Source organism: Rhinolophus sinicus, chromosome 15 (assembly GCF_057876585.1).
Source record: "Rhinolophus sinicus isolate RSI-liver-muscle chromosome 15, RSI-T2T, whole genome shotgun sequence".
NCBI lineage: Eukaryota > Metazoa > Chordata > Mammalia > Chiroptera > Rhinolophidae > Rhinolophus > Rhinolophus sinicus.
Window position 1 is genome coordinate 125,108,267 of NC_142515.1, and position 26,564 is coordinate 125,134,830.

Sequence of the window (26,564 nt, forward strand, 5' to 3'; positions counted from 1 at the left end):
TGAGGATTTCTCTGCCCTTCTTGAACATTTCTCTAATAGGTCTTGTATATTTGTGTCCTGATTTCTTCTCTGGGCTTTGTGGCCATTTCTTCCTTTGCTTTTACTGTTTCCTTATCCTACTTATTAAAAGTAGACCCTTCTTAAATTTCTAGCCATGTTACACATTTTTCTGCCTTCCTTAGATAATTACATCCACCCCACCCAACTTAAACTTTTATCTCAATAATAACGTTTGCCAAATATGTACCTCTGGCCTTGATTACTTTTTTGGGCTCTATACTTGAATTGCTAGGGCAGTCATCTTCAAACTTTAATTTTTAGCAGCAGAACCCTTTAAAATAATCTTATACATAGAACCTCAATATAAAAAACTAATAAAAGTGGACCTACTGTGATTGAAGCAAGAAGTGGAAATCATCCCGCATCTTAATAACTAATACCATCATGAAACCTAGGAGTTTGGCTTGATTCCTCTCTTTTGCTTTCCCCCCATATCCCAGTCATGTTGGCTCTATGTCCATGTTATTGAAAAGCCCGTCATCACCACTGTCACTGTCCTTTGCAGTTGCTTCCTGTCTGGTCTCCCTGCTTTCACTCTTATCCCACTGTAATTCATTCTGCACACATCAACCCAAGGAGTCTTCTCAAAGCATGAAACAAATCATATCTCTTATGTGCTTAAAATACTAAGGATTTTCGTTGCAATTGAAACTAATTCCAAAATTCTTACTATGCCCAAAGGCACTTACATGATCTGACCTCTGCTTTCCTCCGTGACTTCCTCTTCCACATTTTTCTCTGTGATACATGCAGCTAGTTATCATTTCTGTAAGTGCCTTTCTCATACTCTTTGCATTTATTGTTAATTCGCTCTGCCTGTCACTCTTTCATGCTAGATTTTCTGAAGTTGACCTCATTGTCCTTTAGGCTTTAGCTCAAATGTCTGTTTCTTAGCTTGGCTGTCCCCGCTGACACACGTCTCTCTCTTGTTGTTCTATATCATTTGCTTCATAGCATTATCACTTTCTGAAATGACCCCATTTATATCTTTACATATTTGTTGTCTGTCTCCCTCTACTACACTGTAAACTTCATGAGGCCCAGGCTTTGTTTCCCTTGCTTACCACTGCATCACCAGTGCTGGCACCAGTGCTTAGTACAGTCTCCAAATAAAATAGGTGCTCAATAAAATAGTCTAGAGCTCCTGACATACAGTTTGTAGGAAAAAAAACAATGACCCACCAGCCCTTGTAAGTCAACATGCCCAGACTGGATTCACAGTGCCTAGCATTTTCTAAACATTCAGTGAATATTTGTTCCAAGAATGAGTGGAGGGAACATTTTCAGTTCCATCTTTGTAAAATCTGCCGCCTCTTCCAGTGGTACTGCCTGTTGTGGCGGTCATTCCGGTTTAGGCTTCTACTGCCGCTTGCTCATGTGTTAGGATAGGTTGGTTAAAGGAATGCGGGACCAACCTTCTAGTCCATTCTTTTCACAGATGTGAAGTTTAACTTCCTAAAGTGCAGCTCTGACCCCACTCTTCGAGCAGCTTCCCATTGCCTTTAAATCCGTACAGATTACTTACCTCGCTGTTAAGGCCATTGATGTTGTCACCCCATCCTAAGTAGGCCCTGCACGCCTTACCTTCATGCTTGTACTTATTTTTTTATTTTTTTATTTTTTAATTAGTTTCAGGTGTACAAAACAATGTAATAGACATTTATCATTTATATCCCTCACACAGTGACCATCCCCCTCCCCCCATCCACGATCCCTCTGACATCGCACACAGCCATTACATTTACACTGTCTCTATTCCTAATGCTGTACTCCGCTTCTTGTAACTATATATATGTATATACTTATTTTGTTCCTTCCTGAAGCCTTCTCTGTATCTCTGCTTGTGAGATTTACCATTCTCCTGCCAATTCTTATTGTAAATGCCTCCCACTTCAATATTCTCTGAACTAAATGCAACTTAAATCATAAAATTTTATTTTAATCTTTTGTGATGCTTAAAATGTGCTTTAATCACTAGACAGCTAGTAAAGATTGAAAGGAAGAAAAGAAATTAAAATAAAACCTTTCAGTTTTGCTATTTACCATCAGTTTCCTAAAGCAGAAATAATCTTTATCTAAAGATAATGATCTTTATCTAAAATTATGTTTAAGGATTTTCTAAAATTTTTAAGCATAAATGATTGGCTTTATTATAGTACTGGATAATTACAGAAGTACTCATTAAAGTACCTTAAATATGCAGTTTTCTTTTATTTTAAAGAAAAAAATTAGAATATATATTAAGTCAGTAAAAACTGCATTTTATTTCTCTCGGAATCTTACCATTTTTTATTGTATGAAAGAAACATTTCTAGAATTTGATATGAGACTGCAAAAGAAACAGATAAAAATTTATCTTAAAATAGACTCATTGTATTTGATGTTAAATCCCAAAAGAATTTAATGATAATTAAAGCACTTTAATTTGTGTCCAAGTTAATGCTATAATTTAAGTATAGTACTGTATCCTGTCTTTTATGTTATACTTGGTTATACTTTGCTTAACAGAGCAAAGCTTTGTTTTTTATAAATAATGAAAAATTACATTAAAGAAAAATCCCAGGAATTTTAAATTGTTTGATAAGGAGGTATACCTGAAAATGAAATACTGTGCTTTTTAAAAATATTCCTTTGGGGCAAAAAAAATATGTGGGTAGTTGTGACATCAAGATTGTTAATATTTAACTAGTTATTTTACATCAAATTTATTTTTCTAAAATGAAAACATTTTAGATATAATTATGTACACAAGCACACATCTGTCTAAAACATTTGCATGTAAAATAGGATAAGCACATAGTTATTAAAGTTCTGTCATAAAATAAAATTAGGATTATTTTTGTTGGTTCCTTTAAAAATTCAACATTTGTGTATTTGAAAGGACTCACAAGACTCCACAGAGCATCCTCACATAAATCTTTTATTTAAAGGCAAAGGATATCATTGTGCAGCAGAAAAACGAGCAAAGGCAAGCACAGGGGGCCCAGTGACATTCAGGCACAGTGCCCCAGGTTCTTGATTCATACAAAGACATGCTTTGTCTCCAGATTGAACCACCAACATGTGTGCAATGAATCTGGGCTTTAGGAAAGCTCCAAGAAGAAGTTCCCACTGGGGTCTTTTTCTTCCCTTCTGGTCACACAGTCCAGCCTGGCTGTCTAACCAGATATACCAGGTGAAAACCATCAGTAAACAAATCCTGACTGGGGATTACCAGAAGAGATTCAGACTTTACACAGCACATCATAAATCCCACTTTCCTATTTTTGGCCAACAGTCAAGGCCAGACGTTCAGGCATCCCCCAAGCTTCCTCAATCCAGCTGTAGAGTAACTCTATACGACACAGTTTCTGACAACTTAAAATGCAAAAAAAAAAAAGGGAAGATTATAATGATAGCTTATATTTGTAAAAACTATAGTAAAGCTTATTAAGTCCTTTAATATGCGCTAACTTATTTGAACTTTATGATGATTTTGTGAGCCATGCAGGAAAACTGTCTCTATTTTACACCTGTAATTCTGTGACTCAGAGAGGTTATGATTGGCCCAGTTCACATGGCTCTTACGTTGGTAGAGCCAGGTCTAGAAGACAGACCTTACAGCTTTTATTCTAGAATATTTTTCAATATTTCATGCTAGCAGTAGATATTAACAACTATTTCTTTTCTAACTATTCTGTGAAACAATGTAGAAATGAATAAGTATATATGAAACTACTTACTCCTTATTTCTACCCAGAAAACATAGGGTGTTTTGTGTATGTTTTAGGAGATATAATTTAAATACTTTCAGAATACTTTTTCTTTTAGTGACTTACAAAAATTGGTCTTAGGACCAGTGCCTGAATTTTTTTTTTTTTTAATTATGTGAGAGAGAGATTCTGCTTCAAATGAGAGATTCTTTTTCAAATGGGAAAATACACACATTTGGAAGAATTAATTGCTCACAAAATTATTCTAGGATTCCCACACATGAATATCAAATTGGATAGGCAAAATCTAAGTAAAAGATCAAGATATACTTATACCTATGACTATCTGTCTCCCTTCCTTTTGCATTCTCTTTCTTCCATTTATGATATATTTACTTCTATATGCTAGGTACTGTGAAATCTACTGAGGATTTAATAATCAACAAAATGTGATCCTTGCCTTTAATGATCTTACATTCTGTATTTTTTTATAAACTCCCAATTCTATAAAGGAGTCTGTGTTAAGAATCTACAAAGTATTATGTATCATGAAGGCTGGAATTGTATGGTTTTTGCATTGGACAAGTTAGGGAAGACTTGAGATGAGGAGACTTTTGAATGAAGTCTTGAAGATTGTGGAAGTTACCCAAAAAGAAGGAAGGAGGCTAATCAAGCATGTGAAAAAATATACAAGGCTATGTTAGTAGTCTGTTCCTACCTGGAACATAAATTTCATGGGGGAATTGGCAGGCATGAGAGTCTTGGAGGCCATCCTGATAGGCCGTGCAGAGGAGTGCTGATTGTGTGCCCATAGGAGTGGGGAATCCGTGGTCGGCTTTAGCTCAAGTGGTTTATTTGTCATACAGACTACCAATCCCTACCCAAAGAAGTGGCGAATCCAGAAATCGGTATTAAACGAGACTTTTTGTCACTAGATAATTTTATTTTTGCAGATATGATGCATTATAGAGGATGAATTAAAGAGGAGACCAGCAGTGAAGAGATAAGTTTGGAATCGATTGGAATAGTCCTGGGAAATCATGATGGGGCCAAAGATTGGGCATGGAAGTGGAAATGGATTACACAGTTGAGAGAGAATTTAGAAGTAGAATCATTAGGCAAATTAGATAGAAATGAAGAAACCATTATAGAGGTTTGGTCTTGGCAGATTATCTAATCCACCTCCCTGTTGTTGGACATGTGATTGCTGAGACACTCCTGTTGTCAAATAAATTGCATTAGGCCACGTTATTAGTTGGTGACAGAACCGGGCTCCGGAGTCTAGCGTCCTCCATATTGCACCTTATTCCCACTGTGTATCTAACAGAGAACATTTTTCCTTCATCATGCTATGACATTATAGCTGTTTACAGTTTGCAGTGTACTTTAATGTACATTATCTCTTTCCATTTGTACAGCAACCCCATGAGACAAGTAGAACAAACATTATTCCCTTTCTTTCCTTTTAAAATATATAGACTGTTATAACTGGTAGCTTCATTTACTGATTCACATAGTAGATGAGATCCACTCCTGGAATTATTTCTAAGCTTAAAATAGATTCTAAATTTATTGGTGTAAGGTAGTTTTTGTGTTTTGTTTATTTTTGTTTTGTCATTTGGTGAATCATTTTACAAGTAGAAGAAGGAAATCCATTTTATGTCTGATAAATTCATATTTGTATAGATTAGATTTATTTAAAGCAAAGCATTTTCTTATAAAGTCATCCTATAGTAATATAATCTTATAAAATATTATTGGGACCATTTTTTGGTAGACAGTATATCATAGAGGACTCTGTTTAAATACCAATTTCATTACTTATTGTTGAATCCTGGGGCAAGTTGGTAAACCTGCCAACCTCACTCTCGACTTCATTTTGATATAATAATAGTACTTAATTCACAGAGTTCTTGCATTAAGTGAGATGATGTTTGCAAAGCATTTAGGACAATTTCTAACACCTGATAACTACCTAATACAGTTGAGCTATTATTAGACTTTTTTAATTGTTGTTTTATGCTAATCAGTAATGTAATTATAAATACTGTCAGTCAAAAGTAAATGAATTAACATTTGTTGTGAATTTTGTATTAATAATTTCTTTATGTTCAACAGCACTAATATGATTCATAATATATATAAAATATAATTAAGAAATAAATATGGGCATTTCCTACACTAAAGTAGCTTCCTACCTAAAAAAGTATGTTTTCTACATAATCCAAGTGTTCTGTATTCACACTTAGTTGGTATGATATTAAAAATACTTTTCTGTTTCATAAAGTCTTCATATTCTAAAACTTTTATGGGGATTCAAGAAGATATTGAAACTTATTTGATACTGTTAGAACATTCAAAAAACTTGTCTTTTTTGTCCTTTGCAACTACAGCCTCTGAAGAAAGTGAATATACTGTTTTGAGGCATGTTTCAATTCATTATGTTAAGTGGTTACACATACATGCTTCTGATGTTTAAGGAATGATGGAGGTATTGAAGCTTAGGTTCATTTTCATAGAAAGGCCAATCAGGAATACTTCTCTAACTCTACAAGTTCAGCAAATTATAGACATAAGTATATTCTGCTTACTGCACTGGTATTTAGTGTTATGCATTGTCATAATATCTTAACATGATAAAGGTCTTTTGCGTAACGAAAGTTAGTCTGATTTTACCAAATTTAAATTTCTTTTCTAATTTTTTAAATTCCTTGTGGTCTGTGAAAACTGTGTTTATTAATTTACTATATATTTTAGGAAAGCCAAGTTAGATCTGAGAGTTGCAGTAGCAAAAGTGGAAGAGTTAACTAAAGTGACTGAAGATCTTCATGAACAGATGCAAAAGAAGGTATTTTCTTATTGCTAAGACAACTAATTGCCTGTTGCTTAGTTCTCTATGTTTCTATTGTTGATCTATTTAGATTAGGTATTAAAGAGGGTTGCTGGAAAATGAATTAATCATTTACTTGCCCTCTAAATATAAAGTATGAAATTAGGAATTTAAATTATAATATTGGAAATAACTATATTGTCCAATTTTCAACCAAAAGTTACTAGACAGGAAGGTGTAACTGTTGGCAGTGGGGGACAGTTAAGAGAAATTCACTTTAGTGAACCCAGCTGTTGAATTTAGCAGGCAAAGGCAGAAGGCAGGGGCAGAAAAGATGTTTAAAGAAATAATGGCTGAACACTTCCAAAATTTGGTGGAAAACATTAGCAGATCCAAGAATCTCAGTGAAGCCCAAGTAGGATAAACACAAAGAAGATCACTTTTAGATACATCATGACAACACCGATAGCCAATTATAAAGAGAAAATGTGAAAGCAGTAACAGAAAAATGGCATAAACAGGGGACTAGCTAGGAGTAATGGCTGACTTCTCATCAAGAAGCTGGAAGCAGAAAACACTGGAATAACAGATAAAGTGCTGAAGGCAAAAAAATGCTCACTAAGAATTCTGTGTCCAGTGAAACTGTACTTCAAAAATGAAGGCAAAATAAAGGCATTTCCCCATAAACAAAAACTGAGAGAAGTTGTCACTAGCAGAGCCGTGCTTCAGAAATGCTGAAGGAAATTCTTTAGTCTGAAAGGAAATGACACCAGATGGCAATGCAAATATAGGAAGTAATTAAGGACAACAGAAATTGTACATATGACATACTATATCTACATATTTTTCTTTTATTAATACCTTAAAAGACTACTGCTTTAAAGCAGAACTGAGCACTGTATTTGATGGATTTATAAAGTATGCAGATGTAAGATACGGCAACAGTGGCACTAAAGGCTAGGATTGTATGTGGAAATAAGTACACAGTTGCAAGGTTCCAGTATTTTCTCAGAAATTAATTAAATATTAATGCTAAATAAATTGGGATAAAGATGCATATTATAATCTCTAGAGCAACCCTAAAAAATAATTCAAGCAGGTTTAGCTAAAAGCCAATATAGAAAAATCAAAATGGTATGTATAGTAAAACATACTTGAGACACCAGAAGGCAGGAAAGGATGAACTGGAAGTTTTTTTTGTTTGTTTTTTTTCAGATGGCACAAATAAAACCTATTAATATATTTTAAAGCATCACCATGTCAAAGAAGAATTATCCTGTGCTTATAATGGGATGTGGTGTAACCTAGTAAGAGAGCATATTCTAAAGGCAGACTGCATGCAAGTCCTTTGTTTTGTTAGACTTGCAGTGTAGAAATACAGCACTTTGAAATACTGTAGAAATCTATATGTTTTGATTATTGATTACTTAATACCTGATTGATGGTACCTAATACAGTGAGGTTCTCTTCCCCCTTTTTTAATGTTATGCATAATTTGCTCCCAAAATGTCTCTACTTCTTTAAACTGACATATTAAATTCTAGCAGTGTAATAACTTTAGAGAGAGAACTCTTGTCTTCATGCTGTATAATGAAGTATTGAATTTTTACATACTCTTAAGTAAGCTTTCAGTTTCTTTATTTTCCAGGAAGAGGATATGATGTCTGCCCAAGGAAGAGAGGAAGCATCAGATAGGCGTTTACAACAGTTACAATCTAGTATAAAACAATTAGAAACAAGGTAAATTGTTAATACATCTCGCTTTGTCTATATGCTTCAAAAGATATTCTACAGTAAGAGTTTCAGTATGTATTTTATAAGTGCTAAATAAACTATAATCATTGGTTTGAAATCTGATTGACTGGACATTGTTTATTTTTTTAAAATTGTATTCAAAAGATTGGTGTATTTTGAAAATATATTCAAAGATCATTTCTGTCTTTACCTTTTCCCCAAAAGAGTCATAGTCAAGTTTAGTCAACCGCAAAATCAAAAATGTTTTTTTGATCTTAAAGCAGAAAAAAAAAATAGTAATGAGGTTGGGTTAAAATTACACAGAAGAACCATTTCTTACTAAGTAGATATACAAGAGGAAAAAATACTTGAGAAATCATTATAGATGTTTCCCTTGGAGTCTTCCAGAGCAATAATTTTTAGTTATCTTTGAAGTTCTGGACTACTTTTAAAATATATTCTGTAGCTTTATCCTTAATTGCTATCTTAATGCAAACACTCTGGAATCTTTTGTTGATCTCATGTCATTTCCTAATCCTTATTAGGTGTTCCCTTAAGAAACTTCAAAATTGTCCTTTATAATCTATTGAAGATGCAGTGACCACAACCTGTAAATTCACGTTATGGTTTAGAATTGAAAAATCTACACTGTATGAGTGGAATCTGCTACCGTCAGAAATAGTCTACTGATCTGAGCACATCAAAAATTGAGATCTCAGCTCTAGTCACAGATCCATGGCTTATTGTTTGTTCAGAAAAGAAAAAAAAATGTCTTTGACCTTCTATTTCCTGTTCTCCAAAATGTTAGTAAAAGTAATGTTTTTGCTCAGAGGAGGTTGAGAACTAATTGATTTTAACTGCTAACTTGAGATTCTGATGAAAGCAATTGTAATTTTTAAATGCTAGGGGTTTTGTTTTTCATTTTTCTAAACTTTTCAGCAGTCAATTGTCTCACTGTTTTCCTGAACTTTTGTTGCATTAACCTTAGAGAAAAGGTCTGTGGTTGTAAATTTTTATTTCTGTTAATTTAGTAGCATTCTCTGCTATGAAAATAAATGCTAGAGACACACAAAACAGTGAAATCTGAATGAGTGAATGTCTTAAGTCGTGCCTTTAGTGTTGAGGCTTTGGGGATTCTTGTTATTGTCATTTCATTTTGTTTTGCTTTTAGTATAAAGCTATTTATAATATAGCCTAACTAAACAGCTCCCTAAGAAGAGGTCACTGAATGTGTAAGAAAATCTAAGGATATTTCTTTTTTAAATCTAGTATCCAGTTAGCCTCCTGTGAAGGAGCTATTTTTACATCGGCTGTCTTTTAGAGATTTTAAGTTATTAAGTTCTTACTATGATAAAAAATGGTTATGTATTTTAAAGTTTAAAAAATCTGTATTTTTATATAAGAGAAAGCATTATTATATATTTGTGTATTTAATAAGTGTCTCTAGTAATGTTTAGCCAATATGTTTAGGTGTGAATGTATTATTCTATTTAGTGGAACTGCCATGTTGAAAAGCTATGTTTTTAATGGTCATCTTGGTTCCATAAAATCGAAGATATTTTCACCTCAATAAATACTCATTAGTGTAGTTTTTAAATTATTACTTATTTTTAAAATTATTTGTGATCTTTTCAAACGCCACAAACATCGAAGAAGCATAAGTCATTTCCTTCCATCTTCCAAGGAAGGATACCTTTTTCCTCCTTTAGCTGATTTATGGATCCTGGGAATCATCTCTAGGGAATGACAGTTCTCTCTGGGAAAGACTTCGCTGGTTTGTCTATGCTCTGCTGTGTACTAATAAGGCAGGAGTGAAATGATTAGAATGGCTTTAAACTACCTCTTCATAAGCTCTGCATGAGTCCCCTCTGGCTGGCCTAGATGCCATGGTGACGTGAAAGGATGAACTGAGTGTCGCAGAGTGACAGGTGTCCTGCGCCTCTGGGGAGAGGTAGAGTGGTTCACCTTCTAGCAAAGATGCTTTAGCCGAAGATGGAATGAATAATACCCTGTATATGAGTATAAATCATTATATTACAATACGAGATGACTGAATTCCGTTAAAAGGTAGACTTGAAGATTTTGATCAAAAAGCAAGGCCCAGTAATATGTTGTTTTAGAAAACAACTAAAACAAAGAATAAATGAACTAGAAGAAAGATCTCAAGAAAGGAAAGATGAAGAGGATTTGTCTTCAATTTAAAATACAGCTTTTAGTGGAGAATAGAGCAACTTATAAACAAAAAGGAAGTGGGAGCGATAGATTCCTATCACATAAGGTAGGATGTAAAGGTAAAAACAGTAAGTAGAATAAAGAGGGACCTATTATGAAAATGGCACTATTTTGAAAAACATACTTACAACATGAATAAATCAAAATACAGCAAATAACAGGACAGCTCAATATGTGTTTCACAAGCTAGGAAGTGCAAGGGTGATTTGATGGAAATACAGTTGTGGTCATTATTTTTGGCTCTCTGCATCTTACCTCCCTTCATGTCTGGGGGCTTCCCAAATAGACCAGCTTATTCTGTGGTAAAGTTCTGAGCATGTCCCTTGCTACAAGGCTTCACACCTGGCTTTCCAACTCTCCCAGTGAGGCTGTGAACTTACCAATATCATTTTAATTAACCCTCTTTCTGCTTAAGTAAGAGTTGGCTTCTGCTGCTGGCAGCTAAGAACCCTGATTAAAATAGTAAATAGACCTTAACTCACTTCCCTTGGAATTAAGCAGATCTACTAAATAACAACAAAAATATGTTTTTAAAAGAGAGGAATGAAATACAAAGTAGGCAGAGCTCTCACAGTTCCCAGAGCGGGAGCAGGAAACATCTTCCTGGTACCGTTGTGTTTGGCTGTGGGTGTTGGGAGCAGAGAGAGGCCAGGGAAGGTTTCTCCTGCCACTACTTGGGGGAAAAAAACCCTGAAAATAAAGAAAGGTATGAAATCTAAGTTATCTTGCCAGAGCATACAGGAACATGTTACTAAAGATTCAGGGGTAAACAAATGAAACAAATGAAAAGGCGTAGCAATCTTTTGAGGAAATCTAGGAGATTACATTAACAGTCTATGGATGAAGGACATCATCTTATAGAAACTGAAATCCCAAAAGTCGAAAACAATAGTCAAATTTAGCCGTATTAAAGTCAAATGTTATAGTGTGGTAAAGATTCCCTAAATAGAGTCAATAGGCAACAACAAAAAAGTAGACTTGAGAAAGATATTTGCAGCATATAGGACAGACCAAGGGTTAGTATCTTAATAGTCAAAGAATTCTTATAAAGGAACAAGCAAACTAAATAACCCATCAGAAGAAAACAGGCAGAGAATATGAAGAAGAAATTTCAAGATGACAATTCACATGGGTAACTTAAAACATGTGCTGAAACTCTCCAGTAATCAGGGAACTAAAAACTAATAGCGAAATGAAGTTACATCCATCATTGTAGGAAAGGAAAGGGCTTTAAGATGTGTCGCTTGAGGGGATTTCTGCAAGATAGTATTGAATGAGAAAAGCGTATATACTATTAATATGATCTTAATTTTTATAACACAAAAATTATGTTTAAAAACCTACGTATAGATGTGTATATACTGTGTATGTGTATTTGTATGTTATATATATATATATATATGATTTTATGAACACAGAGAAAAATATTCAAAGATATACATTAGTAAGTTGACATGGATTCCCTGGGTATAGAGTAGGAAAGGGGAGCCAAGGCACAAAAGAAAAAAGGAAAAAAAAAGACCATATAAATAAAAAGAACAACTCATGCTTTAAGGATTTGCTTTATAATATTATCATTTAACTGTCTAATACACCGTGATGCTATAGAAAGTATAACATTAATTAGAGTCAAAATATCTAGATGCAGTCGCAGCCCCACTGCTCATTAGGCATATAACCTTAATCAAATGCTTAACCTTCATTAAAATGGGTCTGTTTGTTATTCTTTAAAATGGAAATAATGAAATCTGCTTTATAGAACTTTTGTGCGAATCAAATGAGAAAATACATGTGAAAGTAACTGGAATAATGTTTGTCCTGTAATAGATGCTCAGTAAATCTGCTATCTCCCTCCTTCCCTTTAAAAATACTTAACTTTTACAATGCAATTACTAATTTTTAGATTATGTGCGGCCATCCAAGAAGCCACTCAATTAAGAGCAGAAAACACACATTTGGAAAAACAGACTAGAGAATTAAAAGCAAAGTACAATGAATTAGAAGATGAAAAATGTGAAGCTATTCTAAGAGCCAGGAACAGCATGCAACTCCTAGAAGAAGCTAACCTGCAAAAAAGTCAGGTAAGAAAACTAGTTAACATGTTTATGAAAAATAAAATACTGAATATTCCCCCATATAACCCAATAGAAAGGGAGTCCGTAACTACAGAATAAATGCATGAAAATGAAATTCCTGTGCTCTCCATTTAGAGACATGCTAGGTTCTTGATAGTAAGACTTAGTATCATAAAATATGACAAAATGTCGGCTCTGTCCCAAAACTTCCCTATCAGACTTTTCTTATGTCTACAATCCTGTGTAATTCATCTCCATCCCCTATAGTCTCATACTCTTTAAACATTAGTAGAGCAGAAGCTTAATTGACAGGAATTGAATTTAGCTGCAGAGATTTATTAACGAGCCTTCACGTCACTGTTTTGTGTTTTCTTAACCCTGTAACAATTGATTCTTATGCTAAACATATCCTATTTCTGTCTTCTACCACTTCCATATGAATGGTGTATAGTTTATAGAAGTCATGGAGTAGATAGATTTGTTTTTAATGTTGCTGCCTTCCTTATGTAGAGATCATTAGATCATTAATTCACTTAACTTGAAAATGGGTAATACTCTGTTGGGAAATATGAGGTGCACAAAGGAAATACTCTGTTTTATTTATGTTTCTTTTTTGATGTAGTAGAAGGTTTTCCAAGAGAGCTATTAAAAAGAAAACAAGCTATACATTGTATGTTAGTTAAGAAGCTAATAAGAAATTTAAAAAAAAAATAACTATACATTTTAAGGTGTGGGAATGCTAAGGTGCTTATTGTACCTTTCAGCTAATCTTCCCATCTGTGATATGAATACTATAGTGCGGGGAGGCCTGCGGGGTCTCTGCTCCCGCTCCCACAAAAGAACGCAGGATATGGCTAGGCCAAAAAGGAACACCCACGGAGCCATAGGTAGGGGAGTCATACCACTATATTCTTGCTGGCGGCACTATAGTCTTACTGGAGGCTGAATCCACCCTGTCTGCAACCCACCATCCTAACTGCAATCCGCGCTTGCCAGCTCAGCCACCATCTTCTTGCTAGCCCCCATTTTCTGCTAGCGTAGCCACAGCAGTTATATTAGTGGCCAATGGCTCACTGGTTACAGCTGACGGCCAACTAGCCACAGCTGCTGGCCATGCAATCACAGTTGATGGCCATTTACTACCTGAGCCAGCAGCTTTATATGTGAGGCCAAGAGCCTGGAAACTGCTTTCTGGGGCTCTGTCCCCACACTCCACCCCTACAGGCTCTCGCCTCACAATCTACGCAACAAGTGTCTTCCGCGAGGGGCCCTGTGCGAGTTGCCTGAAGGTGAATGCAATATCCTGGACACAGCCAAGCTCTCTGGGCACAGCCAGGGTTTCTCAGGGCACCACCAGTACTTCTGGGCACAGCCAGACTTCCTGGACTTCTTAGGGTACCACCAGTCTCCCCAGGCACAGCCAGGGTTTCTCGGGGCACCACCAGTACTTCTGGGCACAGCCAGACTTCCTGGGCTTCTTAGGATACCACCAGTCTCCCCAGGCACAGCCAGGGTTTATCGGGGCACCACCAGTACTTCTGGGCACAGCCAGACTTCCTGGGCTTCTTAGGGTACCACCACTCTCCCCGGGCACAGCCAGGCTTCCTGGACTCAGCCAGGGCTCTCAGGGCACTGCCACTCTCTCTGGGCACAGCCAGACTTCCCGGACTCAGCCAGGGCTCTCAGGGCACTGCCACTCTCTCTGGACACAGCCAGACTTCCTGGACTCAGCCAGGGCTTTTCAGGGCACTGCCACTCTCTCTGGGCCTCTCAGGGTACCGTGCTGGAACAACAGCGGCTCAAGTCAAGGTGCTTACATATTCTCAATGGCGGCCAGTCAAGACACAAAAGCAAACCTCCGTCAGTTCCACTACATGGTGGTATGTTCCCAAACGGACAGTCAAGCTGTCCATTAAATTAGGGATAGAAGACAATTCCCCATAGTCCACAGTCATTCGCCAGTGCTGTCCTGGGGGTGAGGGATGACCTTGACCTCACCCGCATCTCCCACGGAGGACTCAGCAAGCGTTTCCTCCTGGGACTACAAGTCCTGCAGCTGGGCTGCCTCAGCAAGCACTTCCCAGCCCACAGGGCCGCAATGACCTTCGCTTTCTCCGGCCTATGCTGGTTGGAGAACCGTACACGTCTTTCCACCCCTCCACGGGGGTCCAGCTCTCCGGCAGCTGCTCCCCCTGGTCTTCCTGAGACTGAGTGTTCATACGCACAAACTGCTCCACCGCCCTTCGGGGAGCTTTTGCCGGCACCGTACCCTGCTTGCGAAACTGAGCTTTTATAAACTGCTCCACCAGAGAGTTTCAGCCGACACCACACCCTGCTCGCCGCGCCATGTGTCACGCAGGGCAGCCTGTGGGGTCTCAGCTCCCGCTCCATATGAGGCCAAGAGCCTGGAAACTGCTTTCTGGGGTTCTGTCCCCACAAATACTGTTTCGTAGAATGGTTGAAAGGCACAAAATAGACATAGAACGCTTAGGAATAGCTCTTAACGCCTAAGTTAGCTAGAAAAATTAACAGCAGGACAAAATTGTTTATCTCTTCCCCCTGAAACCTCGTCTTATGAACATTCTTAACACCGGGTCTCTAAAGATGAACATTTGTGTAGAACAAATGGACAGAGAAGGTAGTAGTGACACTCACTGCGTAACTGTAAGTCTTCTCACCCACGTCCTAGTCAGCAGACCCTTCCAGAGGCTGCTCATAGCTGTAAGATCGAGCTCCCTCTTGACTCATTGCTAAATTGCTAGAGGGCTCCCACCTTCAGTCACCTGTTCTAAGAAGTCAAGGGTTCTTTCAGGCCTTCCTGCAAACAGACCTGAAGCACAGCCTTGCATAGTTCTCTTAAAATGCTTCCCCCTTTCCTCATTGTCCCATTCTCCCCCACAATCTGCTACATCAAGACAGCTGCTCCTCTTAACTAGCCTCCCTATTTACTCAGGAGGACAGTTATTAAACAATGAAAAAAAGACAGAGATAGGAATGTGTAGGAAGACAGTAGGATCAGAACACAGGGCCACTTATGTGACGATAAAGAGAGAGAGAAAGAGAGAGAGAGAGAGAGAGAGAGATTTAGTCAGGCCTAAAATTGGAGGAGTCCTGGGCTCAGAATGATATTTGAGCTAAAGATGTAAATTTGGGAGTTTTCAGCATATAAATGATATTTAAAATCATGAGATTGGATTAGGCCACCAAAGGATAGACGTAGATGGAAGAAAGGACCAAGGACTGAGTCTTGGGTAGTCCAGTACTGAAGAGGTTGAGGAAAAGAGGAAGAAGCAACAGTACAGACGGAAGTGGAGGACGAGTAAGTTAGGAGGAAACCCAGTACGTTGTTGCTAAAAGTCAAATAAGAAAGTAAAACAAGGGGGGAGAGGTAATCAATTATCTCATCTGTTGCTGAGATTGAATAAGGTAGTTACTGCAAATTGACTCAGGAGTTATCAATATGGAGAACATGGATGGTGGAAGCCTGATTGGGGTGAGTGTGTAAGAGAGCAAGTGTTGTAGATGAGCTAGTGCAGACTTTAGAGTCTTGCTGCACAAGGAAGCAAAGAAATAGGGTGTGACTAACGAGAGAACTAGGATTATGAGAATGTCTTATAAGTGGGAGATGAAAATGATTGGATGCGTAGAAACACATCAAGAAGACAAAGTTGGTGGAGTCTATAGTGTTTGAGATGTGAGGTGACAAAAGACTTAATTTAAATAATACCAAATAATAGAAAGAGGGAAATCCAAGAGATTTTTCCGAGACTATAATACCTGGATTTGGTGACTTATTTTGTATAGGGACTGAAGGAGACGGAAAATTCAAACATAATACTAAGCTTTCCAACTGAAGAGATTAGAAGAGTGATAGCACACTGGCTGAAATAAATACCAAAAGAAGATAAATTTTTAGTCAGGACAAGGTCAGGTGAGGAGGGTTGAGAAAATAAATACCATTCATGATTTAGGCAAGAGTTCCAAGTGGACATGTCTCAGAAGTTTAGAATAAGATGTTTGCTTTCAAGAATGTGACTAGTGGGTAGGTTTTTACCCATTTATTGTTATCTTTATTAATAGTGATGTGACCTATAATAACATCAGATTATTTTCTGAAGGCTCTGCTTGAGGAGAAGCAAAAAGAAGAACATATAAAGAAGATGAAAGAAACACTTTCTCAGTTAATGGAAAATGCTACCAAACGATGCAGGAAGGAAGTAAGGAGTTTTTAATTCTATTTAAAATTCAAAGTTTTACTGCTTAAGACTAAATACTACTTAAGTTTTTGCCCAATGAACCCAGCTAATTAACTGTCAGCTAATTGCATCAATTGTGCCAAATTTCAAATAAAAATCATCCCAAGGTAGTAGCACAGCTATTTGAGCTAGAGTGGGGTAGCAGTGGAGGGTCAGGAAATGGGCAGGAGAGGGATTTAGGTTGGGTATATAATGACGATTAACACACCTGAAGTGTAAAGTTAAAAAGAAGGCTCAAAAAGCAACTATGAACGCATAAGAAGTAAGAAAACCTACCGTTGTTTACAGTATTTTAGAGTCTTAGAACCCGAGAAATCTGTTTTAACCACTTATTTTATTGGTAAAAATACTGAAACCCACAAGAGGTTACTGACCCACTCAGTTATATACCAGTTGAAGCCGTAGCTTACACAAGACCTGCCCCTTACTCTACTGAGCCCAGCATGGTTTCAGCCACATCATGCTGGTACTTACACAATTTGTGTGGTTGTTTGCAATTCTATTATCAAGAAAAACCTAGTATTTTTGTGTTAAAGTAATGAGTTGTTTCTTGGTTTGAATTGTGAGGCTTTTGAAAGTTAAAACCGTCTTGGAAACATAAGTTGACTTTGATTCAAAGAGACAGGGAAGACATACAGGTATTTGCCTTTCCCTCTGGAATAGACAGGAATCAGTTCATGAGCGATGTGGTACAAGTGTAGAAATCTAAAGTGAGTTTAGGAGGAAGAAACCACAAAAAACCCATTTTGAAGATGGAAAAAAACCAGAATACACGAGTTAAGTCACTAGCTGAGGCTTCCACCTCTAGGAAGTGGCAGGACTGGGAGGCAATACAAGTCTGCGGATTCTTGAGCCGGACTCTCAGTCACTATGAGAAGTGCTTTCACATTCATTTATGTTGTTGTTTTTTAAATTTTCAAACCCATGAAAAGGTTGAAAGAGATGCACAATGAACACTTATTTACCCCTCACCCAGAGAACACTTCACTTCTAAATATCTGGGCATCTGTTTCCCTGGGGAAAAAGGACATTTTACTACACAACCACACCACTGTCACCATACCTTGAAAAAACTCAGCATTACCTCAGTACAATCCACACACAGATTTCCCTAAAATATTCTTCATAACTGTTTGGTTTTTCAAATCCAGAATCCAGTAACATTTATGCGTCACTGCATTTCTTTGGTCTCTATGTCTGTAGTCTTCATCATTTTAACCCAGTCACCTGCCTCCCTCTGCATGTGACAAAGAGTCCCTTGTAGAATACAAGCCCGGTGTCATTCAGGATATTCCACATCTGGATTCATGTGGCTGTTTCTTCTTGATTAGATTCCGGTCATTTCTGGCACAATGGTATGTTGACCTCCTACTTCATCACATCAGGAAGCTATAACGTCAGGTTGTGCATTGGTGATGCTAAGCTTGGCCGCACGGTTAAGGTGGAAAAACCAGGTCTCTCCATTTTGTACTTACTAAATAGTTGGGGAGATACTTGAAGACCATGCAGGTCTCCTTTTCCACCAAAATCTTTAATCCAGTGGTTTCAGCATCCACTGACAATCCTTGCCTGAAATAAATATTATATGGGATGATGAAAAATAGTATTCTAATTCTGTTATTCTTTCTATACATTTATTAGCTGTTATAAAGAGATGTCCTGCTCCCTTTTTAATATCATTGTGGATTCATGAATCTTTTTAATTTTATTTATGTATTTATTTTTCTCTTTGTTTAATTTACTGGGGTAATATTGTTAGTAAAATTATAGTGTACATTAATATAGCTTCAAGTGTACATTTCTATAATATGTCAACTATATGTTGCATTGTGTGTTAATTTTTTTGTGTTATAATCCATTACCATGCGGCCAAGCTTAGCATCACCAATGCACAGCCTGACATTATAGCTTCCTGATGTGATGAAGTAGGAGGTAAACATACCATTGTGCCAGAAATGACCTGAATCTAATCAAGAAGAAACAGCCACATGAATCCAGATGTGGAATATCCTGAACGACAACAGGCTTTTTTATTTTCAAATTGTCTCTCTTAACTTTTTTGCATCAATGATGTTCCTCTCTCATCCTGTATTTTCCCTGCCTCTGATCAGGAATCAGCCACTTTTTTAAGAAGGCTTCATTGTAATTTTTTAATTTGACATTTTGGTCAGAGACAAGAATTAGCAAAAGCAGAAATTCATGGTTTAATTTTTACTGTAATATGTACATTAAAATGCTTGCCTACATATTCATAAAAACTGTCTGAAATAGTTAACATGCATTATTGAAAATTAATATTCCTTTCCTTTAAAATGAAGGTACTGTACACCTGAAGCTGCTATCATATTGTATGTCTACTATCCTTTACTAAAAAATAAATTTAATACATACATACATAAAATTAGCTCTTGTGGGATAGTTGAATATACTGTATATTCCTCCACTGGATAAAATAAAGGTTTAACTTTTTTCTTACCTATATTTTTTGTGTGAAATATTATTTCTCACCGAAGTAGCCAGAAGTAACCTGGTTTTTTAAAGCCTCATCAGTTTAAAAAAAAAAAAAAAACTCCCATGCTTCCTTTTCCCCCAAGCAATTAAGTGGTAGTTTTCATTCCTACAAAGTCATTGTATAACTTTTCTTGTTGCAAAAGTATTTCTTAGAAATTTATTACTTTGTCATTGTCTGACTAAATTAGGTGATTTCCCAAGGTAAAATTTCTAATTTGAGGCAAAATCCATATTAAAGCCTGGGTTTTTTCTTTTCTTTTCTTTTCTTTTTTTTTTTTTTGTTCTTTATCTTGTATATCTTTTCTTCTGAAATCCCTGAGCTATTCTTGGAATTGAAAATACTATATAACTTTGGCTGCAGTTCAAAGTATTCTGGATGACATAGCTTTAAAATAGATATTAATAAATTTTGTTGCTTTTAATTATACAACTGTTTTTTATCAAAGTGCTCATAGTATGAGAACTCCTCATTCATTTTTTAATGCTAAAATAAATTCACGTTCATTTTATGGTTGGTAGGGGTTGTCTTGTGCATGAATCTTTAAATAATCTCAGTATAATTTTTCCAGTGTTCTGATCTCTATATTCAGTCCAAACCTTGCTGCAAACATGTGTAGTCAACTGCCTGCTAGAATCTAGTTATCCCCCTATCTAAATAGTCCCTCCAGGCGTGTGAAACCGAACTCCCTCTCTTACCACCTAGTTTTCCCTTCCTCGTGGACCCCCTTTGATGCCCTGGACCTCAGGTTCCCCTTCTATTCCACCTGTTCACTCAGAAGTATTTCCTGAGCATTTCCTATGTGCCAAACACTATGCTGGCCTCCTCGTTCTCCAGGTTCCACACTGATGCTAAGTTGATTTTTTAAGTAAACTTTTGTATTATTATTAAAAAGTGATACAAGCTCATTATAAAAGCAAGTGGAAATCTATAAAAGTACGTAAAAGAAAACCAAATCATTTACAGTTCCACATCCTTTGAATTTTCATTTAAACCCAGATTATCAATAATACGGTATAATCATCAGTAACCCAAAAAATTCTGAAGATACATACACCAACCTGTCTAAGCCTAGAAGGTAGAATAATGAGGACCTTTCACTTTCCATATAACATAATTCTGCAGTGTTTGAAATTTCAAACAGTATGTATTATTTTCATAAACAAACTACATACACACACATATATACATATATACACACATATATATTACACCTATATTTTTCTGTTTTTATGTAAAATATATTTTTATGTAAAAATGTATTTTTAATTTTTTTTTTAATTTTCAGCTGTATTGGTGATAATTGCCCATTAATTACAATTTGACATGTCCTCCAAATATGTAGAATTAACCTGTTAAATTCAGGATAACTTACGTGTAATGACTTTACAAGTGTCTGTTTTTATTAACTGAAGTAAATATAATGAACAAGTTGTCATATTTATGTTCTGGCTGTAAAATTGAACAAAAATGTGACACTAGCTTATTTCTTTAAAATAGGGAAACAACTATTTCTCAGATATCTCGCAAACATAAAATTTAATTTGTGGAAAAAGAAGCACATTGTTTTCTTCTGATTTTAAACTATGGCTAAAGTCGGTGATCAAAATTATATTTGTCCAGTTAAGCAATATTAACACCATCACAGGCCTTTTCTATTCCTATGAACCGACATGTAATATGTTTGACAGGCCTTCTAACAGGTAACATGTTAATTAACCAAATAAAGTATATGGCATTATTATAAATGTTCTAAATAAGGTTTACATCATGTTTTAGAAATAATCCATTTTATAAGACCCTAGAAAATTTATAAAAACCTTTGAATCATAAATGTTTGCTGACGATCTATTATCAGTATCGATATTCCTCATGGTCTTTTTAAAAAGTATGAATAGATATTGGAAAACAATAGCATCGAGGAGCCATCCTGGTGAGATGTGGCTCACTCTTAAAAATATTTCATACACATAAATTGTACTATTTCTGAAGATATTTGAATGTTAATTCAAGGAGAGGTTTTCTTTACACAGTAATTAGCACTGATATCTGATGTGCAATATAAAACTGTTCTTCTATTTATGAAAGACACTTGCCTTTTAAGTTATTAATTACATTCTCAGTGTAATTCAGTTTTTCTCCTGACTTGCTCTATGGCAGCAGTTCTCAGAGTGTTGTTCAGGGAGTCTGCACGGTCACACCTAGTTTCCTAATTACAGTAAAACACGGTCTCCTTTTTTCACTCATTCCCTCATGAGTGTACAGTATTGTTTTCCAGAAGTTGATGGTACACAACAACACAACAGTTTAAACAGAAGTAGATATCAGAATCTGTCTCCTATTGAGCCAGACTTTAAGGAAATTTGCAAAAATGTAAAATAATCCAACCTTCTCAAAATATTTTAATTTTGGAAAATGCACTTATTTTTTAATAAAAATATACTATTTGTGTTAACCTGTAATAACCTTATTGTTTTTACAAAGGGATTAACAAGTAAATATTTTGAAATTTTCTCACTTTTCATTTCTAATATGGTAAATTCCAATTGAAAGAACCCATCATAAGCAAAAGATCTTTGTTTTTATAGAGTAAAAGGATCCTGGGCTAAAAAGTTTGGCAACTACTGTCCTTTAGGGTAAATTATCCTATTTGCTCTCCTCCCACTGTCATGATAAACTCTTGACTATTTAATGTATCATGTGCTTATTTATGTTTTATGCCCTAAAAGTTGCAACCTTATTTTTTATCAAAATTCTTATCCTGAATGTTTATATTGGATACTCTTCATTTTATTATAGATCTAAATAATTCATAAATATTTTAATTTACAGGTTGAAAATGCAAAAAAACAATCTAATGTACAGATTTCTCGACTAACAGAAGATCTATCAGCCCTTCGTATGGTACGTTAGAAGACTGTATTTATATTTTCTTCTGAATATTGCTATTTTAAAGGGCAAGGTACATGTCATTGGGCATTAGATCATTCAAAAGATACATATTAGGACATGAACTATGCTAGATGCTTAGAGAACAGTGAAAATGGAGATAAATGTGTTATCTGCAGTCTTGGAACTCATGGTCTAGCAGGAGAGATGGATGGCATTTAGCACATTTTCCTATGACTACCTGTCTTTGACAAAGAATGCTCATGGTGCTACTGAAGCCCCCAGCTGCAGCTGCTGCCGTATGCTGGGTTCATCTGCAGACCAGAGAGAAAGAAAAAGTATATGTGACAGTGGGAAGGAGGAAAGACAAGCTTCCCAAAAGAAAAGAGTACTGAAGGATGAATAGACAGAGAGAGGAGAGGAAAAGAGGCTAGAGGTGGATTAAATATGTAAATTTAACATGAAGATTTGATGAAATGGAGTTTAATAACCTTGCTTACATGGTATTAAAAGTACAAGTATTTTTACTGGGAAGATACCTGGTTGATATTTAAACACCTCTGAAAGAAGGATCACATCTTTTCTACATTCTACAAACTCTGTAGCATATATAATGGGAACTTAGTCCTTGTGTGTGCGTCCTGAGACCAAAAGCTCAAAAAACTGTTACTTTTTGTGTATTTAATGTCATTTGTTTTAACAATATAGGAACGTGAATTAAAATTAATGGGATGTGATGTGGCCAATTAATCATGTCTAATCCTTTGTGGTTTTTGAGTTTTACTTCCTCTTCTGTCACCTGCTATTTCCTATTCTCTTACATGGACTGGTTTAGCTACCAAAAGATTAACAGCTTGAGGAGGAAGGGACCTACCTTAGTCCAGGATCATTTAATGGATTATAAACTCGAGAAGGACAGCATTTGTTTTTTCTGTTTTCCCAAAGGAATATGTACTAGTTAAGACCTACAATGATTTTAAAAATAACTGTTAGCTATGTAACAACCAGAGCTGTATAAACTCACTTTAGAGTAAAAAAATACAGATAATTTCAGATTATTTCAATGGGCGTTTCTTAGGATTTAATGTCATGTTGATTCCATGAGGAAAACTGTACTGACTATTTGAAAAGTATTTAAATATTAAGCATTTAGAAATACATTTGAAGGAAGACACATGCAACTACTTAGAAAAGCAGATTTTTCTCAGGAAACTTGGGCTCCAGTTTGAGGCACAGTAACTTGATGTCAGCGACTGATTTCTATCCTCAGTGCCAATTTTACCACCTTTGCTGTGAAGATGAATTCAGGGAGGGAAGTTAAGCATACGTTAGCTAACCCAAATTAAGTCATGCTTGCAGGAAGGAGCAAAACTTGTATTTTAGGTTACTGTGCAAAAATTTTTGGTCGGTTTAAGAAAAAGCCAGAGCCAGTCCATCTCAAGCCACATATCTCCCTTTGGAAGGCAACACGCACAGCCTTTCTTTTCTCCTACATGGTATATTGTCTCTTAAGTATACTCAAGGCTTTAATTCAGCCAAGTAGCAGAGATTGCTGTCAATCTATAGCCTACAAGACAGAATATTGGCTATAAATGCCCAAATGTATACAAGTAAAATGAAACATTTATTAGGATCTTTTTTATGAATCTTTTTTATGAATGTTTTAGAAGTCTAATTTTGATTTTCCAAATACATGGGCATTTAAACATCTTTTTTTATAAGTGGCATTGTTATTTCAAAAAATTACACATGTGATATATGAAAACATTTTAACTATTGAAAAAAACATTCTAACAATATCAAAGCATATTGAGTTAAAGTGATACCCGTTTCATACTTTTTTTCCCCAGAATACCACTTCCTCATCCTGGGCACCACTACTAACAATTTAGTGTGTATCTTCAAGCATATGGTTATAGGTGGTGCTGTAGATAGAGCCATTGGGTTGCAATGTTAGTTCATTTATTAGAAAAGGGTCAGATCACATGAAGTCTCTTGGTTCTTCTGTCATTGAGTATTCATTTGATGTCAGCACTAGCAAAAGAAAATGTACATATATAAATCATTTAAATGGATGAGGGGCCCAATACCAAGCACATTGGATGCTAGTATACTAACTAGCTCGTGTAGACATCTTTTTATTATTGATTACGAATCTAGTTAAATAGAGGCCACAGATCGTGGCCTATATGATACTGATTTTTTTTTTTTTTGCTGTAAACACATTGAATTTATTTTGTTTGTTTTATATTATGTGTAATTTATTTTATTCCCTATGCTGTATATCACATCCCCAAGACTTCTTTATTTTATAACTGGAAACATGATATTGATTCTTAATATTTGTTGCAACTTTATAGTACACTGTGGGGTATGGTACAGTATGGAGTATGGTACACTATACTTTTGTCACTATACTTTTGTCACTATACTGGTACGCTTTTGTCATAATTTCCAAAACTTAGAAGCAACCAAAATGCCCTTTACTATGTGAATGGATAAATGAACTGTGGTACATCTAACAGTGGAATATTATTCAACACTAAAAATAGATGAGCTATCAAGCCATGAAAAGACATAGAGGAACCTTAAATGTATATTACTGAGTGAAAGAAGCTAGTCTGAAAAAGCTACATCCTGTATGAATCCAACTATATGACATTCTGGAAAAGGAAAAAACTATGAAGACAGTAAAAAGATCAGGGGTTATCAGAGGTTGAGGAGAGAAGGATGAATAGGTGTAGCCAAAGCATGGAGGATTTTTAGGACAGTGACACTGCACTGTCATGGTGCTATAATGATGGACACACGTCATTATAAATGTATCCAAGCCCATAGCATGTACAACACCAAGAGTGAGTTCAGATGTAAGCTATGGGCTTTGGGTGATAATGTCGTGTAGGTGTAGGTTCATCATCTGTAACAAATGTACCACTACCTTCGATGATGGGTGAGGCTGTGCATGTATGGTGGCAGGAATTATAGGGGAAATCTCTGTAACCCATTCTAGTGTTGCCATGAATCTAAAACTTCTCTAAAAAATAGTCTCTTAAAATAAAATCACAGGAGGTGAGTTGTGAACAGAGGATCAATAGCGTATTTCACAACGTAAGACTACCTTTTTTCATAGATTAGCAACTTAGTGTATGAACATACATGGAACATTAAAGTTTCATTTCTTATACAGTAATAGTTCTGTCTTCATAAAAATAAATTTAGATTAATCATTTGATTTGTAACATAGGGTTAAAGATCTTCATTTTAATCAGAGTTAATTAATTATGGGTCACAATTTAGAAGCTTATTTCAAAATTTAAAAACATTGATAAAAGTTATAAACTTATGATAAAGATAATTGAATCTTAATTAGCAGTACAATGTCAACAAAGCAGGTTCATCAAAGCATAATTTACAATTAGTAGAAAATAACCACACCATTTGCAAAAATAAGTAAATAGATAAAAATAAATAACTGAAGAACCAGTCATTATCATGATTGTTTTTAATTTCATTTGCTTTGGCTGTTTTTAAGTTTTGCAAAAAAATTTTAAAAATTTTAAACTGTTTTAGAATTTATATACCTATTTCCTTTTAAGCCACAGGTTATCCTCAGGGTGCTATGCCTCCGTCTGGTTCTACATTTCCTTTGACAATGTATGATAAGAATATGTGAAAAGAAAAACTATACTATGAGAAAGAGGTCTCATTTGTTTATTTATTTTTTTATCCTGGAATCAACCTACCTAGCATGTTTACTTAGAACTCCTTGGCATTCGGTACTGGAGGTGATTTCTGAAATCCTAGGGTAGGTAGCTCTTTGAAGACTGAAGGGGTTTGTTTCTTTGTTTGTTTGTAATCAGTATGGTCCTGCTGTATTGATAGGTAAATGTGGTGTTCTGTTACGCACAAATCATCCTACTTTTCCATTTTTCCCTGTTTTCCTGAAAGATTTACAAATATATTTATGTACTGTGTGACTTGAATTTATAGGAGTGTGCCGAAAAACAAGGCCAAATTGAACGACTCATTAGGGAGAAAAAAGCAGTGGAAGAAGAACTAGAAAAGGTAAAGAAAATAAAAATAAAAAATAACTGCCTAAACCCCAACTGCAAATATTCAATATTACTGTCTGCTTCCATCACACTATCTGCTAGCAACCCCTATATTTATATAAGTATTCTCCTGGTGAGTGTTTTCATTTGCTTGGAATATATTCAGACTCTACAATTAAATAATGGTATTGCCTGCGTACATTTTTCCATAAGAGTGGCCACATTATTTAAACTT

At 35.7% G+C, this 26,564-nt stretch overlaps 1 protein-coding gene across 2 annotated transcripts in view; it reads left to right on the forward strand.

The window, feature by feature from the left end:
• SCLT1 (sodium channel and clathrin linker 1) overlaps nucleotides 1–26,564 on the forward strand; it is a 95,697-nt gene that overhangs the window by 34,388 nt on the left and 34,745 nt on the right. Inside the window, exons 10-15 of one of the 2 annotated variants that reach the window (XM_019749028.3) lie at nucleotides 6,510–6,600; nucleotides 8,231–8,322; nucleotides 12,452–12,629; nucleotides 16,742–16,840; nucleotides 22,221–22,292; nucleotides 26,268–26,342. In XM_019749028.3, coding sequence (XP_019604587.3) covers nucleotides 6,510–6,600; nucleotides 8,231–8,322; nucleotides 12,452–12,629; nucleotides 16,742–16,840; nucleotides 22,221–22,292; nucleotides 26,268–26,342 — 607 coding nt within the window. The remainder of the gene's footprint in view (nucleotides 1–6,509; nucleotides 6,601–8,230; nucleotides 8,323–12,451; nucleotides 12,630–16,741; nucleotides 16,841–22,220; nucleotides 22,293–26,267; nucleotides 26,343–26,564) is intronic. The other variant, XM_019749029.3, reaches the window with a different exon arrangement.